General features: G+C 39.7%; 2 protein-coding genes and 1 long non-coding RNA gene across 4 annotated transcripts in view; 1 reads left to right on the top strand and 2 right to left on the bottom strand.

Moving 5' to 3' along the window:
- Positions 1-702, bottom strand: part of LOC146456635 (uncharacterized) — a 1,270-nt gene extending 568 nt beyond the window's left edge. The window contains exons 1-2 of the long non-coding RNA XR_014858774.1: positions 589-702; positions 1-276 (exon numbers count right to left, since the gene is read on the bottom strand). The exon at positions 1-276 is cut by the window's left edge and continues 431 nt beyond it. This is a non-coding gene — a long non-coding RNA (uncharacterized LOC146456635). The remainder of the gene's footprint in view (positions 277-588) is intronic.
- The window catches only part of LOC146456634 (uncharacterized), a 27,963-nt gene extending 21,339 nt beyond the window's left edge, over positions 1-6,624 (top strand). For both annotated transcript variants that reach the window (XM_085093099.1, XM_085093100.1), the window contains exons 3-5: positions 2,876-3,013; positions 4,066-4,350; positions 5,503-6,624. In XM_085093099.1, coding sequence (XP_084949225.1) covers positions 2,876-3,013; positions 4,066-4,350; positions 5,503-5,834 — 755 coding nt within the window. In that variant the 3' untranslated portion in view covers positions 5,835-6,624. The remainder of the gene's footprint in view (positions 1-2,875; positions 3,014-4,065; positions 4,351-5,502) is intronic.
- Positions 6,625-8,400: 1,776 nt separating this feature from the next.
- The window catches only part of LOC146456636 (poly(ADP-ribose) glycohydrolase-like), a 22,129-nt gene continuing 13,029 nt past the window's right edge, over positions 8,401-17,500 (bottom strand). The window contains exons 16-24 of the mRNA XM_085093062.1: positions 16,883-16,927; positions 15,961-16,063; positions 15,478-15,556; positions 14,378-14,486; positions 11,744-11,801; positions 10,921-10,965; positions 10,345-10,412; positions 9,395-9,455; positions 8,401-8,839 (exon numbers count right to left, since the gene is read on the bottom strand). Coding sequence (XP_084949188.1) covers positions 8,628-8,839; positions 9,395-9,455; positions 10,345-10,412; positions 10,921-10,965; positions 11,744-11,801; positions 14,378-14,486; positions 15,478-15,556; positions 15,961-16,063; positions 16,883-16,927 — 780 coding nt within the window. The 3' untranslated portion in view covers positions 8,401-8,627. The remainder of the gene's footprint in view (positions 8,840-9,394; positions 9,456-10,344; positions 10,413-10,920; positions 10,966-11,743; positions 11,802-14,377; positions 14,487-15,477; positions 15,557-15,960; positions 16,064-16,882; positions 16,928-17,500) is intronic.

Below are 17,500 nucleotides of genomic sequence, written 5' to 3' on the forward strand. Positions count from 1 at the left end.
TGGATTGGAGAAATATTGAAATACAAATTGAGGGGAACTCTGCTCACAAGGCATGCCCCCCCCCCCCCCTCATAAACTAAGGGCCTGTTTGCATCGAAGTGTATTTTGCACACCAATGTGAAGGTGGATGACTCGACATAGTTTGCAAAAAAAGCATACCAGAGATTTCAGCCACTGGCAATAGTCAATTACAAATGATTATTGAGATCAAACTTGGAAAAGGGGCACAGTATTATAGTCACACCAGATGTCTCCTTCTCCTTTACATGTACTTAGCTTGTAACTTTAAATCTACAACATATCCAATAATTATGAATTGGTTGTAAATGGTTTGAACCCAGGAGTCATGTCATATGTACGTAAATTATGATCATCCGGGTGAGTGTAGTCCTGAGAAGGACTGTTTGTGGTGACTTTTACAGTATTATAGTCACACCAAATGTCTCCTTCTCCTTTACATGTACTTGTAACTTTAAATCTACAACATATCCAATAATGATGAATTGGATTGGAGAAATATTGAAATACAAATTGAGGGGAACTCTGCTCAAAAGGCATGCCCCCCTCATAAACTAAGGGCCTGTTTACATCGAAGTGTATCTTGTACACCAATGTGAAGGTGGATGACTCCACATAGTTTGCCGAGCACACCAGATATTTCAGCTACTGACAATAGTCAAGTGCAATTGAGATCAAATTAGCATCAACATTTTTGTCCTGAGGTGAAATAGCAGGTCATTTAGAACAGCTGGCTAGAGCTTTCACTTGAGCTTTAGTCGTAAACCTAGAAACAAATCAAGCAAAGAGGAAAACGTCACAATAAATCTTTGTGTTACATCGTGACTCGCTCATTGTTTGCTCCTCACAATTGCCAAACTTTAAACGCACATAGCAGAAAAACGGTGAGAGGTGCGATGGGGTGCGATGCCTTAAAATCTAAGAGCAACTCTTTATTAAACAAAGGATGTAACTTTTTTTCTTGGAACCCTGACGATATAGCGTCAAAAAGCAAACGCGTTCATTGATCATTGCACGTGGAGAAAGGCGGCCATATTGGACAAGCTTGCGAGGAAGTCGAATATTGACGACAATAACAAAGGAAATTATGAGAAAATACAATCACTGGTCACCTACATACCTCGTCACTTGTTGAATCCTTTCATTTGGAAGAAAAGCCGTCTACACGGTGAATAAAACAGTAAATAAGACGAAGCAATTATTCGCGTGAAGATTCTTCCTAAAAACGCTGGTGAAAGAATACGGTGATGTGATTGGCCAATTACTGCTACCATGATGCTCTTCGGACCGTGTCCAACCACCACTGGTTTTATCAATTGCTTCAATGCTAAGCTATATCGGGAAACACTTCCGGTAGCTCCGACTGTGAGATTTACGGCGTCCGCTGTAATGATGTAGCCAGATTTTATATTATATAGCTCTATTAAGTCGGTAATGCCATGTATACATATGGAAATACTGAATAAACTGTTGTTGTCGTTGATATGTTACAGTGACACATTTTTCAATTTCTGCCCGTGAGAGATACAGCAGATTGTGTGTCAAGTTGTCGCCTACGGGAGGTTAAAAACAATTGAAAATTTTAAACAATCATCTCTAAAAGTGGTCGCCTACGGGAGGTGGTCGCTTATGAGAGGTGGTCGCCTACGAGAGATTCCATCTGTAGTGATTTGACTTTTGGTATTTTGGAAAAGTGGTCGCTAATGAGAGGTGGTCGCAAGGGTGGTTCGACTGTATTCATAAACTGTGAAATGACGCTCTGTTTTTTTTATAAGAACCTTTTTCATAAGAACGTCGAGGCTGAGATGAACCAAAATTTTAAGAACGTATGAAGAACATTCCTCAGGCTGAGAGTCAATTAAGAACGTTTTTATTTTGGTAATCTGTACATAAAATCAAGGTAACAAATGTAAGGGCATGTTTTGTATAACATTAAAAATGGTGACACACATCTCGGTTTGTCATAATCAGCAGTTCTTGATACTATATCTCAGCAGGCAATGCACCTTGAAAGGTTTCCTGGTCCTGAAATACATGTAGTGTATACCATGTAATTTAAGAACATCTTAAGAACGTTTTCAGCCTCAAATCGCAAAAAAATATAAGAACGTTCAGCCTCAGCTCCAAAATTAGACGTTCTTATAAAAAAAAACAGAGTGTACCTCGGTATTAGGGGTCACCATGCTAAATTAATTTTGGTAATCTGTACATAACATCAAGGTAACAAATGTAAGGGCATGTTTTGTATAACATTAAAAATGGTGACACACATCTCGGTTTGTCATAATCAGCAGTTCTTGATACTATATCTCAGCAGGCAATGCACCTTGAAAGGTTTCCTGGTCCTGAAATACATGTAGTGTATACCATGTAATTTAAGAACATCTTAAGAACGTTTTCAGCCTCAAATCGCAAAAAAATATAAGAACGTTCAGCCTCAGCTCCAAAATTAGACGTTCTTATAAAAAAAACCAGAGTGTACCTCGGTATTAGGGGTCACCATGCTAAATTAAGTTCTGTAGCACCATCTTCGGAGGTCGGAACTATAAACAGGGCATTCGGAACTTCAGGGCTGATTAGCACAACTCATTTCAAGCCCTTGGCCTATAATCATTATTGTAGCAAATATGCAGCAGTAAAAATCCTGGTTATTTAGTGAATATATACAACCAGAACAAGTTCAGCGACAGTTTAAAGAACGCCACTTGACTGAACTGCTCAATCGACCAGAAAGGGCATTGTTGAGTCTACTGTTGCAAGTCAAAGTTTCGGCTGCTTTTAAATCACGTACGTATATATAGCAAGTGACTTTGGGGAATGGTGGTAATAGTTATAATTCTTGTGCTGCCCCTTATAGTGTTGGCGTATGCGAAATGCTGCAAGGACAATGAGATGAATGAAAAGATAGAAGCGATTAAGAAACTAATTGAGGTTCAAAACGTGCTACTTCATGATCTCTCCACTATGATTGAAACTTGCGACGAAGGTGGTCAAGGTGAGTGAAGAGAAAGTTATTACTTAGGGACGATGCCTACTTTTGTTACTGCGCATACATTCTGTGCACCTGGAGATACTCGAGTTTCCTATGGGGTGGTGCCTACTAATACATGGATATTTTTGCGCGTTTTAAAACTATTCGGAGAAAGCGGAACTTAGCAAGTGCTCTTGGTATCCAAAAAGAAAATTGTGGGGTAACTGTGTTTTTTCAGAGATTATAAAGCTTCAATTTTGAAGTTGGTTTAAGACCAGAAAATTCAATACAGTCTCTCCTGGCTGACACTGGGCGAGATCGTCTATGTCTTTAGTTAGCTCCAGGGTACGCTTTTGTGTACCACTAAGGTCTCGTTTCACATTCTTAACGTCGCTGACTAGCGCTACCACTTTGTCATTGATCCTTGGATCTGCTTCACTAGCTCGTCGTATTTACTGGACACGAAGTCGATTGACTTTTGTAAAGCATTAAATTTCTCTTCAATGGAAAGCAATTTCGACCGCAGCAGTCTTATTTCTTCCTCAAGAAGTTTCCTGGTACCTTCTAACGCCGCCATATTGAACAAATAAGTCAAGATGCCTACATAATTGCAGGGAATGCCGAAAATTGGCAGAGCTATACTAAAGCCTGGCTGGCCGCCATGGCGCCATATGCTCATTTCTAATTCTTAGCGTGTTCAGTTTGGTGCCAGGGCCTGCCCTCATATCTCCATCGATCCTCGCGCACAGCCGTTCCATGTCTCATCACGCAACACTCCTCCGGGACACAGAATTGAGAACGGCTGCGAGCTAGGGAGCCATGCCCTCATTTTCTCAGCTAATTGTTCAAGAATCAATAACCTCGGATGGAACTTTTTGCCTACGAGGAAAATAGAAAATCAAGTTCAAGTTCAAGTTCAAGTTTTATTAAGTTTTTCAAACGTTACTTACAAATGAACCCCGCCTGCAAATAGCGAGCTAATCTAGACAGGCGGTGTTAACGACCATTACATAAACGAATCTAAACTTGAGTGAGGCGAGCAAGCATAACTAATGTGACTAATTGTATTTATTCAGGTTCAGGTTCTAATTGCAGTTCTGGGGGCTCTGTAGATGTCAATGCAGATGGTTTGGAAAATTCTGTCATTGTAGGAAAGAACACGGAACACTTGGCCAATTTAACCAACATGCTACAACCGGTTGCGCAGAGCGAACATCGCTGGAAACTCTGCTGGCGAGCGTCACGTGATGGCTGGGCTGCATCGACATTCCACTCTCTGTGCGACTTAAAAGGACCGACTGTTACCATCATCCAGGTTGCCGCAAAGTATATCTTTGGGGGTTATATTAGTGTTTCATGGAGTAAGTCACTTTATTTTTGTCGTGTTTAATTTTAAGTGAGAAAACATGTCAGAGTAGGAAAATTTAGACCCAGTGAAAAGAAACATACCTTAAAATTTTAAATATAAACTCGCGAATACATACAGTTAACATACACCCAACCGAATCATTCCTTGGCCTCCACCTCCCGGAACGTACAGCTCCTATGCCGAGTCCATGTCACAAATTTTTCACGGATCAGTCTTTCAGTTTTCTAGCCACTGCTTATGGGAACACTATTTCCCTCGAAAATTTAAATTCCGGCTCACGCGAGAAATACGCAGGGACTGGTTAGTAAGGCTACCTTAAGAAACTGATTTTATGGGAACTTTAATCTAAATGATAAACAAGTCTGTGGAAAGGCCGTTACACGAGTACACAGGAGTTTAGCCTGTAAACAGGCTCCCAAGTGGGGTATAGCTAGCCGAGGGCGAAAAGAAAAATCGGCGAGCCGGGCGAGCGGAGCGCGGTATGGGGCGAGGAAGAAAGAAAGCTCGATTTTTGGCTTCGCCCTAGACCCCACTTGGGAGCCTGTTCACGGGCTAACAGGAGTTGTCACGAGTAATGTAAGGGTGGGTGATGTTAGTATGTACCATCAACTGCCTTCTTGATCATGAGTGATGCTCCAGGTTATATTTTAAAATAGTAATACAATTTCAATTTCAAGAGGCTTATATCTAAAGAGGAAATTTCCCCGAATTTCGCCGAAAGTTTTCATTTCATTTTGTGCCAATAAACGTCAGAAAGTTTTTTAAAAAGAAGAAAGATCCTCGTAGTTATATGAATGAATATATTCATATTCATTTGTTCATCCATCACGGATATATAACGAATTTACAGAATGGCCAGCTCCCAGTTGGCTTAATGGCTCAGTTCAAGCCTGAATTTTTTTCAAGCTTTCTTTTCGCAACTGCTTTAAGTTGGATCGTTCTTCTATTTGATCTTTTCATCCGCAGTTCAAATATATGTTACATATATTGATATTCATTCAAAAGTTTTTTGTCCGAAAGAAAAATAACACTCTACAGCCCCACAACAGGCATCTTTTTTGGTGTGAGGAAGCTGAGTCAGCGACATTAGCAGAATCAATAATTTCTCATTTTTGGTTTCCATTTCTTTTTATTTTGCCAATAGGTGGCGGATCAATTGGATACGTCTTAGATTCCTACGCATTTTTGTTCTCATTAGTGAACCACATGAATATAACGGCAACTAAATTACCATTGAATCGAAACAATGGTAAAGCTGTGTACAACAACGCAGCGCTTGGACCAACCTTCGGGGGCGGCTTTGACTTGTTAATTTCTAACGAAGCATCAACCAATACACGCTCCTACACCGACCTTGGTCACACCTACACACCACCAAAAGGTATCGCGTACAAGACCATTGCAGCCAGAACGTTCTTGGCAGGTTCCTATACTTTCCAACCAGACGAAATAGAAACGTTTTACGAGACCAAATAAGAAAACAGCGGATTCGAGGTTTTTTGTTTTTTGGTTTGTTTGTTGTCTTTTAACCTGCCTCATACCCAGGCACTACTTGTACAAGAAAAAAAAAAGAGAACCTAACTTGCTCGTCAGAATGAAACATGGTCAACGCAACGAGCCATGGGAAGGCTCTTCCCAAGGTGCTTTACGTGCTTCGAAAATTTGTTCCCAAACTTCCTCTTGTAGATCGCGCCTGGTTACGAGGCAATCTTTAAAATGCAACCAGCTTAAAACTGTATTAGAAGAAATTGTAAGACGAAGGCATCAGCTCAATAAAAATCAATATTAATGCACGCGCGTGCTTGTGAACAAGCTAGTAAATCGTGCATGGACGGACCCGCGATCCTTAGATGCTACGGCTTTAAAAATTGTTCCATATGTAAGGGAGGAATATAGGATTAACAAGTTTATTTGCATCGCTGATAAATAATATTGTAAAAGCCAACATTCACTCAGAGTTTCCATTTCAATAACCGTGACTATTATCTGCTGTTGTTTAATAAGATCATAACTGTAATTAAGCGTTAAAGTGTTATTGTAACCTGCGTAGCCTGTTATTAAACTGCTATTTACCAGTATTCTTTTGAAAGTTATTTTAAAATGTTATAAAAGCTTAATTCCATTTCCTCTAATTATGTTTTAAAGAGCGCATAAGACGTTGTGTTAGACCTTTTCCCCAATCGCGTCGCTTCTGTAGTTTGTCATAAATACAAATGCTTTGTAAAATATTCTTTGGTTGCGTATTGGATTAAAACTCGACTGTTGGACCAAAGATGTCTCCTAGATAACGTTCCTGTAACAGATCCCAGCCTTCCCGCAGCCAGGGAGTGTTCTCCCCAGGTTTGCATAGTCTTGCCCCGAGATCTGTTTAAGTGCCTTCCCAGGCCAAAATCTGTTATCACACATATACCAATCTACTATTGTGCTGCCTTTTTCCGTAATATAATCCTGCAATTCATCCTGAAATTACCCCTAGAAGTGATGGCTAAAGATAGAAACCTGTAGCCAACACTGCGACTTAAGGTGGGGGTTCACCTGAAAGCCGTTTTCACGCCGCTTAAAAAACCCTCCATTCATAACACAAATCAATGATTTGGGGTGTTTTATGAATTTTTGGGCGATTTTTAGGTATATTTGGAAGGAAATAATTTTTCTTGAAGGATTGGTAAAATTAAAAGAAATAAGAAATGTTGAAGACTTAGTGAATTTTTAAAATTAGAATTTGTAGTTAATAATTAATAGACGGATACCAAGTTAGTCCACTAGCAACCTGGGGTGCTCTTGGGTGGTTATCGACTGTCTGCTAGTGTTCCAAAAATCATTCTCTTTCTTCTATCTATTCTTAAAACCTCTTCAAATCTCACTCAAATTTAGGTAGAGCCCCACCTTAATGGGGGACAAGAACATAGCTTTCTCAACATTTAAATCGAATTTACAGTGGCAGATACATCCATCTGAAGTAGATACAAGTTAAAACGCGCCTTTTAACATGTTAATATAACAATAAAAAAAATTAAAAAATAATTTGAGCAAAATGCTCCCCCGTCTCTGATCCCCCATACCCCCCTCATAAATCTGCCCTTTGCCGTAGTCCCAGCCTTGCATTCACTTTTGTATTTCCCCCTCATTGGGGAAGAGTTACTGGGCGCAGAGTCTCTGTAGAGTCCCACCCTTACCGGTCCACCCGCCGAGGGAGCTCCGAAAACTTGATGATGGTGAAAACATTATATATAGGACGCGACAGCGTCTTTCCCTCCCAAGTGGGACACATTTTCTTAGACGTGCACGAGGCACGGCCTCGTTTTGGTGCGAAGCTTGTTTTCGTCCAATAGCGTCATAAAGTCACTTTTTTCGTTCACAGTCTTGAACGCGTGGATTTCTTGACATCTTTTAGGTTGATGTCGATTACATCAAGGATTTTCTTGAAAATGTTAGTCTTAAGCCCGCTCGAAGCTCCTTTGAAGAATAGTTAAATTAAACAAAAACAAACTAACAAAAATAAAAACAGCCCCGCCACTGGGAAAAAAAAAACCAAACCAAAGCCAATTATGACTTGCTCGCACGCGTTTTCCCGCGCTTGCCGCGACGTGTACTTGCTTCGAATTCTGATTGGTTCATTGCGCTGTTCACATCTGTTCTGATTGGTCAGAGTAATTACTTTAATTTTGGTTTACGACACTCAATCAAAAACCAGAATCAGAATCAGACGATTATTCACTTTAATACGCATTCCCCTGACCAGAGTCACTTGTTTCTTTTGGCCGGTGGGGCCCGCTGGACAGCAATGTGTTTCAAATCAGCCATGATGAAATGCATTTCGACTTGATAAAGTTTAATTAGCCTCAAATGATCACAATAAAGTACCTCTTTGCCTTTTCTGGTCGTTTCTCCTCATTTATTTCGTGGGCAAGACTTGACATTTAAGTCGTCCGTGGGGGGGGGGGGGGGGGGTAATTCAACTTGATTTAGGCTTAGCGCATTTTTCCTATAGTTATGGAAAAGACTTCAAAGGGTTATTAATGGTACAACTTTCACAACAGTCTTCTTTAAATATTGGTTCGTCATTGTATTATCAACGTTGTGGTTGAACAGAATAAGAGAACGCATGGTTTAAATATTTCAAAGTGTCGTTGTTTCTTACAGTCACAAAAACTATTTTGTACTGTTCATAGTTTACATTCAGTTTTAGTTCAATGATGTTCCATGACACTTAATTCTCTAAGCGTCACGCGACGGGTGACTCGACAATAGCATCTTGTCACAACACCTCTACGGTGTGTTATCCTTGTAAGTCTCTGACTCAGCCTCCAGGCTGTAACTCAGGGTAGCTTCACACTCTTCGTTTGCTGTTGCCGCTTCATCGTCCGTGTCACACTCGTATTTGTCCTGTAGTTGTCGCATGAATGGGTAGAGTTTGACTGTCACGGAGCTGGCCGCACGAATTTCTTTGCCATATCGCTGCATCAGGTTCCAGACATCAGCTGGAGATACATCAAACAAAAACGGAATAAAAATTGAAATCCTGAGGGCAATCACAGGCGTGGAGGGAGAAGATCGCGATTGAAATTATTCTAAAAAGCAGTAAAATGCAAAGCATCGATGGCGTTTTTTTTTCCAAATTGAAGCTTTATTATCTCTGAAAATGCATGGTTACCCCCAATTTTCTTTCTGGATACCAAACGTTCTGCTTTCTCCGCATGGTTTTAAACTGCGCAACAATATCCCTGTATAAGAAGGCACCACCCACAGAAAACCTGAGTATCTCGAGATGCGCAGAACGCATACGTAGTAATAAAAGTAGGCACCGTCCTTAACTGGTCAGTTTTATCGTAATGTCATAGGCTGTCCGTCTATTTTTTGTCTAATTTAGCGTTTTGAGTCAGTCTTTCCCCGTGATAGTTTAGATAGATTTGTCAACATCAATTTCGCTTCTACGCGCAATACATTGCTCAGTTAAGGTTGTCATGCAATCATGTAACGCAATATTAACATGGGCTCCTGTGTCATGCAATTCTCTGTAACAATGGCCCACTCACCAACTGTTAACTTTCTTTCTGTTATAAACGAGTGGATACTGAGAAGATCTTCTGCTAGCTCCTGAAGAACATAAAACATATCACACTGAGCTATGATTCAAACCATTTAAAGCGGGGGTACACCTGAAAGCCGTTTTCACGCCGCTAAAAATCGGATCAATGGAAATATCTCGTTCGCGTTTCAAGCAATACAAAAACCCTATGCTCAAAACACAAATCAATGTTTTGGGGTGTTTTGTAAATTTTTTGGTGATTTTTAGGTATATTTGGGAGGAGATAGTTTTTCTCAAAAGAGTAGTAAAATTTGGAGAAATAAGAAATAGTTAAGATTTGATGTAGTTTAAAAATTAGAATTTGAAGTTAAAAATTGATATATGGACACCCAAGAACCACGGAACAGCATACAGTGTGCCTACACACCTGCTCGGCAATCCTATTATCAGCTTGAAAATAAATAAACAAATAAATAAATAAATAAATAAATAGATACATAAATAAATAAACAACCGAACAAGCAAAGCATCTTTAAACGTCAAAAACAACCATTATTTATTCTTCAAAGTTTTCTGTGGTGTACTTGTCTTCTTCTTCTAAGTGATTAGCATCAAATTTCTCCTTGTAATATCAATGCTTATTCAACCCCCGAGGTCATGAGAATTAAGGAAATGATCACCCAAGGTGGATTTTCTTGATATTTTAATAACTTCTCTTCAGTACTTTTATAAGAAAAGTATGGGGACAAGATAAGAGAATTTGTTCTTTGATTTTAAGGGTTAATGGGTTAGGGTAAACCAAATACGTTACTTAAAATTGAACGAAACTTGAGCAAACGACCAAACAGTTTCCAGTACAGTTCATTGAGGCAGATTTCACTGGTGTGTATGCAAACATCCAAGAGTCTCACAAGTACTGGGGAATAATTCTAAGGACAAAATTTGCGAGCTACTTACAGCGTCGCCAAACGTAAAATATACAAGGTCCCTGGAGCAAGACGCACTCGCCATCATTTGAATCAACCCTGAACGGGAGAACAGAAACAAGAGTTGCTATCAATGGTAAGACAATTACTAAAAGAAAAAAATGGTGTTTGTAGTGGGTAATAGTTTTGTAACACGTCGAAACACGAACTTTGAAGAATTGTTGGAAAAGCGAAACCTTAGAAATCCGCGAGTAAGCCAAGTTATGAATCAACAGAGTTGATAACTAAAGGTAAATTGGCCACCGTAAAGAGATTCGAGAGTGCTGACTTTTTGAACGCTAGCCCTTCGTCAGAGGGTTCTGACGAAGGACTAACGCTCAAAAAGTCAGCACTCTCGAATCTCTTTACGGTGGCCAATTTACCTTTAGTTATCAACTCTGTTGATAAACCAAACATTCGTTTCTACTCCCCGCCGACACAGCACAACAGCTTCTTTAGAAACTAACCCCGTTAATCCAAGTGATGAAGCCAAAGGACAAAATTGACGCACTAAAATAATCTCGATACAAGTAATCGTTTGTCTATTTATACAGTTTTCGTGAAATACCTTTCACCCGGGAGTCTCCACCAAATGCTCCACAGCCCCAGTTTCCTAAGAAGGAAATATTTTACGATTATACAACGAGTGCGTTGGATACGAGATGATGGATAGTCTGGCTGTGACCATGTCGTATCCAACAAGTGCGAGTTGACTAACTGTGAAAAACAACCTCGGAATATTGCTAGATCTTGTGATTTGGGATATTTATGGGTCATGGCAGCTAAACCAATCAAAACTCTGCAATTGCATTTTTAATAATACTGAACAGTGAAACATACAACGGTCATCTGATAGAACAGTCTATTGGCGTGGTTAACAGCCCCTTAGATTTGTCAAGATTCTTGTAAATGTCGGCTGGGACAGGAAGGCAACGTCATCGAAAGAGCACCTCAGTTTTAGTCTTATATCGTTCCCGTAGAATCGACGATACGGGACAGTGAGCTTGGAAAATTCAGTTTACGAATATTTGAATGGCGGTATACAAAATAATATTGTAAAATCTAGTGAAAGATTTGCAAATCTAATGTCTTAAATCGCCGCTTCTGAACAAGATGTAACAAAATAATATTATTTTGTCCTGTCAGTAGTAACGGTCACTGTAATCTACAAACTCAACTTAAAATTTACAAAAACAAAAAAAAAAAAAACAAAAACAACAACAACAAAAAAACAAACAAACAAAAAAAAAAAAACTACGGGACGGGGTTGTACAGTTAGGCCATCGGAGGAGAGCTAAAATCCCTCATCCTAGACATTTGAAATGACCGCTCGGAGTCAAGGATAGAAGTAAAGCATAATGTAATAACTATAAATTGAACATGAAACTTGCCAGTAGCAATTGCTGGGAGATGTTGTTTTTCAACGGGAGAATAAAAGCCACAATACGCCTGAAAGATAAAAAGTGTTTGAAAAAAAAGTTGGACACAAGAAAAAGGTACGTGTTTTCGTGACTGTATTAATGCAAAGTTAATTCCATTTGCGTTGTTTCTGTCATTATACAGTCAACTTCCTTTTTACCTGATATTTTTGCAAAGCCCCAGAAAGACGTCCCAACATTGTTGTGCAGCATTTTGACAATGTTAGAACTTTTCACATTCAATGTTAGGTGATCTTTAACCAACATGTTCTGTTGAATGGATGTTTTGCTTTCGGTCAAACATTCTGCAGCCAACATTTAACAATGTTGCTATGATATTAGATGACGGTTAGCCGTGCGTACAGTATTGTAATAGGGAGCTTAAGCAACGACGACGGCAACGGCAACGACAACGTCACCCGAAAATATATCTTTATTTCATTTGTGCTACTTCGAAATTATTTCAACTCGCTAAACTTTTACAAAAATGGCGAACTATCCAGGAAACAAATTGGTAGGAGCGGCGTACAAGTTAAGAAAGGAAATGAAAAATTCACCGTCCTGCGTTCACGTTCTCCACAAAACCTTCAATGTGGTAATTTCACGTTGTTGTTTTGCAGAGGACAGCAAAGAAATGTACCGAAGTGTAAAACGTACGTGCAGAGCGATTGTTTTTGCTCATTTAACCTATTGTTTTGCGGCGTTTTCGTTGCCGTTGCCGTCGTTGCTTAAGCTCCCTTATACCGCAATAAATCTTGGATTTGTAGCACAGGGCTAAAGAAGAATACCTATATCATTTGGGTAAGTGGAGTTAACCCCTATCATGGATGAGTCTGTTAACTTCATTTCGCTATAAAGCTGGGCAGAGGTAGTGTAGCCGAACGAACAGTCGATTTTTTCTCTTAAGGACGGTGTCTACTTTTGTTACTGCGCATACGTTCTGCGCATCTCGAGATACTCGGGTTTCCTATGGGTGATGTTTACTTATACAGGGATATTTTGCGCGGTTTAAAACTATGCGGATAAAGCAGAACTTATCAAGTGCTCTTGGTATCCAAAAAAAAATTGGGGGTAGCCATGCATTTTTCAGAGATAATAAAGCTTCAATATGGAAAAAAATTCCATACATTGCATTGTTTTTTACACTTTTTTGAATTATTGTTGCTTAATTATCTCTGAAAAATGCGTGGTTACCCCCAATTTTCTTTCTTGATTCCAACAGCCCTTGCTAAAATACGCTTTTCACGCATGGTCATAAACCGCGCGCTGTATTAGTAGACACCGTCCTTAAGGGGGCTTACTGCAGTTTTCAGTAGATAAAATAAGATATCATTCCATTGCAAAGAAAACAGCAAGAACGAACTTTTTTTTGGTGTTGTTTGTTACTACAACAGTGAGAAAAGATGATTTTCATCTCAAAACGATTTTGACAAGCTCTAAAACAACAAAAATAGCAGGCCGATTTCTCGGAGAAGGACTGGAAACAAGATGTTTTGAACGTTTCCACCTCCAAAACTAGCCGTATGAACTTAGCTCAAAATTTCAGGATTTGAAGAGTAGCCATGAATAAACATTTCTGCTAAAGAAAACAAAAATCCGTAAGACAGAATTTTCATCACAGAGGAAAATGCTGTAATTTAGCCATATTTTAAATTAATAAAAATCTGTCTTACAGATTTCTACAAAAAAATGCCTGAGGTTAATACTTGGTGAGTTTTGCCAGTTCTCAAAATTTGGGCATGGGTTGTATGACTACTTTTTGAGAATTTGTCGCCTAAAAGTCTCTTTTTGCGACCTCAATGAAAGTTGTATCGCGCATGCGCTAATTTTGGGGAAAACCCGCACGCGCAATAGCAGTGAAATCACCGCGAGCTCTTCAGGGGACGAGAATGATCATTCTGCGAACTCATGTGAAACCAAGCAAGTGAACTTTGCGAGAGCTGGCTTTGGGTTTGTTTTATGGAGCCCCGCAAGCGATTGAAACAGCAGCTACCTTACATTTTACAGTCAATTCATTCAACGTTTCTCAGGAATCGTTTTGTTTATAATATGTGGAGCACTGCGCTAGCACGATAAACTTCGTTCACGGGTCAAAACAATATTTTTCGAAAGCCTAGACTCCAACATCTGTTAAAGGGAAGCCCAATAATGACTCTTCGGCCGGGGGAACAACCGTTCACAAGCAATTTACTAAAGGGCAAACCAAATTGAAAAATTTTTTCGCGGCCGCCATGTTTGTTTTGGGGTTTACCTTGGGAGCTCGCGTGATTTCTACTCGCGTGGGGCTTACGTGACAGTATGCGCGCGCGCGATATTTATTTTGTCAAAAATACTGTAGTAAGCCACCTCAAATCAATCGAAAGGCGCGAAGCACCAAAAGCGGGATCCTCGCGCGTGAAGCGCGCGCGCCTGACAAGCGTGTGAGGCGTCTCTCCCCAGTCCAACTCTCCGTATATTATACCCTCGCGCCAGACCTTTTGTTTAAAGACCACGCATTCGTTGACAGACCAACACAAAAATACGACTGTTTTGCAGTCTATATAGAGTGCCTGTAAAATAGCCAGGGTAGCTAAGAACCCTTCTTTTATAACAACCAAGGCGTCTCACCTTTTCGAGTTCTCGTTTTAAGAGCCCTGCTTCAAACTGATCTGTATAACAGCGAAATATATGTGCATCTATGGCGACCAACCTGGAACAACGCCGGCCCCACGAATCTCTGTGAGGAAAACAACGAACGTTTGTCACTATCTGGAAAACCCCCGGGTTTATAGCGATCTAGACAACACAGTTCGGAAGTATTTTAACACTGTTAAGGAACAGTCATTTCAGTTGCCATCTCTAATTTAATTTAAGAAATCACATTTCCTTGCTGGCAGTTAAAAAGGCCGTCTTTCAGTTGTTGGTAAAAATGCAGCCTTTTCAGTTATTAAATTTTCTTATTTGCCAGTTTGCCGACAATTTAGAAGGAAAGTTATTAACTTTGACTAAACTTGGACTTCAAAGCGGTCCCTTGAACTCACAACCAAACTGCATGAAATGCAACAGCGTGTTCCAAAGGAACCAAACGTCCTTCTTCTAGTGTTATAAAAAACGCAGCGACTAGGGACACTCTTAAGGACGATGCCAGCGTTTGCTACTGCGCATACGTCCTGCGTATCACGGGATAGTTTGAGAAACTCGGCTTCCTATGGGCGGCGCCTAATTATTCAGGGATATTACTGCGGGTTCATAACAATGCCGGAAAAGCAGATCTCGGCAGGGTTATTGGTATAAAAAGAAAATTGGTGTTTCAATTTGGAAAAAAAAGCCATACATTGCTTTGTTTTTTTGAAAGATTTATAGAATTACTGTTTTTCAGTTATCTGTAAAAATGCCCCGCTACCCCCAATTTTCTTTCTGGATTCCAATAGCCCATACTAAGATCTGCTTTTCCCATGGTCACAAGCTTCGCAAAAATACCGCTGTGTTTGGAGGCACCGTCCTTCCACAGCAAGTTTTGATCGGATTCTTCCAGTAACCTTCCTTCTCCAGAGCAATCGAGATCAATAAATACTTTAACTGTTAATCAGCTTCAGTCTTCACCAAGCTAATGCTAGAGGTATTGTTCGCGCCTCGTGCAAATTGTCCCCGCAGCTCTGCCTACAAACCTTTGCCGCCGTGCAGCTAATCCCACCCGCTGCACAAACTAGCTAAACTCTTGTTCTTACCGTGTTGTTTGATCAACATGGTTCCCAGCCCATCTAAACGTGTGCGCATACCCAACATAATCACTGTAACGTTCAGCACCTAAACACAAACAAAAAAAGAAAAACACAATCCATTTTCATGCAACCTGTGAATGTTTCAATGCTCTCTGATGGCCGCAACACAGGTAAAGTTCACGCCTCCGTCTATTATTCGTTTCAACTGGCAAGTTTGGTGCGTGAGTTCGATTAGTGGAACAAGCGAACTCTGATAGTTAACTACCAAGGGGCAGGGAGAAGAATAGTTTTGTTTTGTTTCTAGAACTGCACTCATCCCAATATTTTTATTGTGGCTCTGTGGAATGTGGAGCTTGTAGTGTGAGAAAGCTAGGGAAAAAAACATGAGTGGACGGACGGGCAAAAAAGGACAGCAGGAGAAAATGATAATGATCATGATGATGATGATGATGATGATAGTAATAATAACGACAATGTCTGGAACATTACCTGATATAAAAATACATTCATTGTTATCCAGTCGTTCAGTAAACAGCCGAGAAATGATCAATTCAGGGCATATAAGGAAGCGGATTTCTTCTTGTACACAGCCCTGAATTAAAATTGATTTATTAGCAAAACAGAGATCTTCCGTATGCGATGTTAGAGCAATGACTGCGTCAAAACCAAACATTTAAAGTTGAATGTTGGCAAATGCCAGGTAGCAATTTATAGTCTCTAAGCGGGTTTAATCTGCTGTAAAGAATGTGGCATTGTCAGTTTATCGAAAATGATAATAATAAATCATTTGTGCATAACATTTGCACTTGTATGTGAAACGTGGTGCATAGTTTTACCAAGGAAGGTAATGTTTCTTTCATAAAGAGATTGAACTGACTGTCTTTTTTTTGAAATTATTCTGTGCTTTTAACACCTAATAACACTACACCACAAACTTGATCTGCTATCAAAGCGACACACGACTGACTACTTACTGTCTAACAACAATTTAATAAAAATAATGCCAGAGACAAATATTAATCACAGCGTTTCGACAGAGAAGGGCAAAAGGAATATAAAGGACAGTGCCTCAAAATACAGAAGTGTTCTTGCGCAGTTTAAGACTATTCAAAAAAGCACGTTTTAGTAAGGGCTAGTGAAATCCAAGAACAAAATTGAGGGTAACCACACATGCCCACAATTTTCTGTTTAGATTGCACTAGCTTTGCTAAGATCTTTTCTTTTCCCACATAGCCATGAACCAGGTAAAATAACTTTGGATCAGTAGGCACCAGAGTGTTTATTTTTAGTACCATCCTGAGATGCGCTGTACCAAACTGGGAGGCACTGCTCTTTAAAGAGATACAGGAACGAGTATTAAAAACTACATAGGAATGAGAGACAAGAACAACGACAAGTAGGTATGCCTCACCTCTCCTATAACACCTCCGCCAATGTACTTGTTAGCAAAATCAACCTAAATAAAATGAGAAAAGCTCAAAAGTTAAACAGAAAGTTCCAGTATAAAAGGGGGCCTGGCTAGGCCATTCTTGCCCTCAGTTGTCAATCAACCATCACAGTGTAAACAACTGACAAACATCATGTGTCTTTTTCTTCGGCTTTTACTGATAAATTGGCTTAGTTTTCAGAATAACCCTTGTTAAACAAATTAGAATTTGATATTATAAAATTTGAGGCATATTTTTCAGAGGACTTTTGAGTCAAAAACTTACCACGACTGCACAGTGTCAAAATTTGCATCTCACGCCCACAAAGGCGTGAAATGGAGGAGGGGCTTGCCCTTTTATAGCGGAACTTATTGTTTAAATCCTCTTTGAGTGACTGTTTGTTTTGCATATCTCCAACATACAGCCTATGTGAGTGGCATTAAATCACTGTGTAAAGTCTACTTATTAAGGTCAAATGTCTCCAGCAGGATAGCTGGCAGTTATCTACACTTCTCAAACACATTAATAATTCATAAAAAAAAAACAAAGAAAATCACTACCGTGTCCGTGATTTGGATATGTGGTCCTAATTACCATAAAAT

This window comes from Pavona decussata, unplaced genomic scaffold (genome assembly GCF_977016875.1).
Source record: "Pavona decussata unplaced genomic scaffold, jaPavDecu1.1 SCAFFOLD_254, whole genome shotgun sequence".
NCBI classification, from domain to species: domain Eukaryota; kingdom Metazoa; phylum Cnidaria; class Anthozoa; order Scleractinia; family Agariciidae; genus Pavona; species Pavona decussata.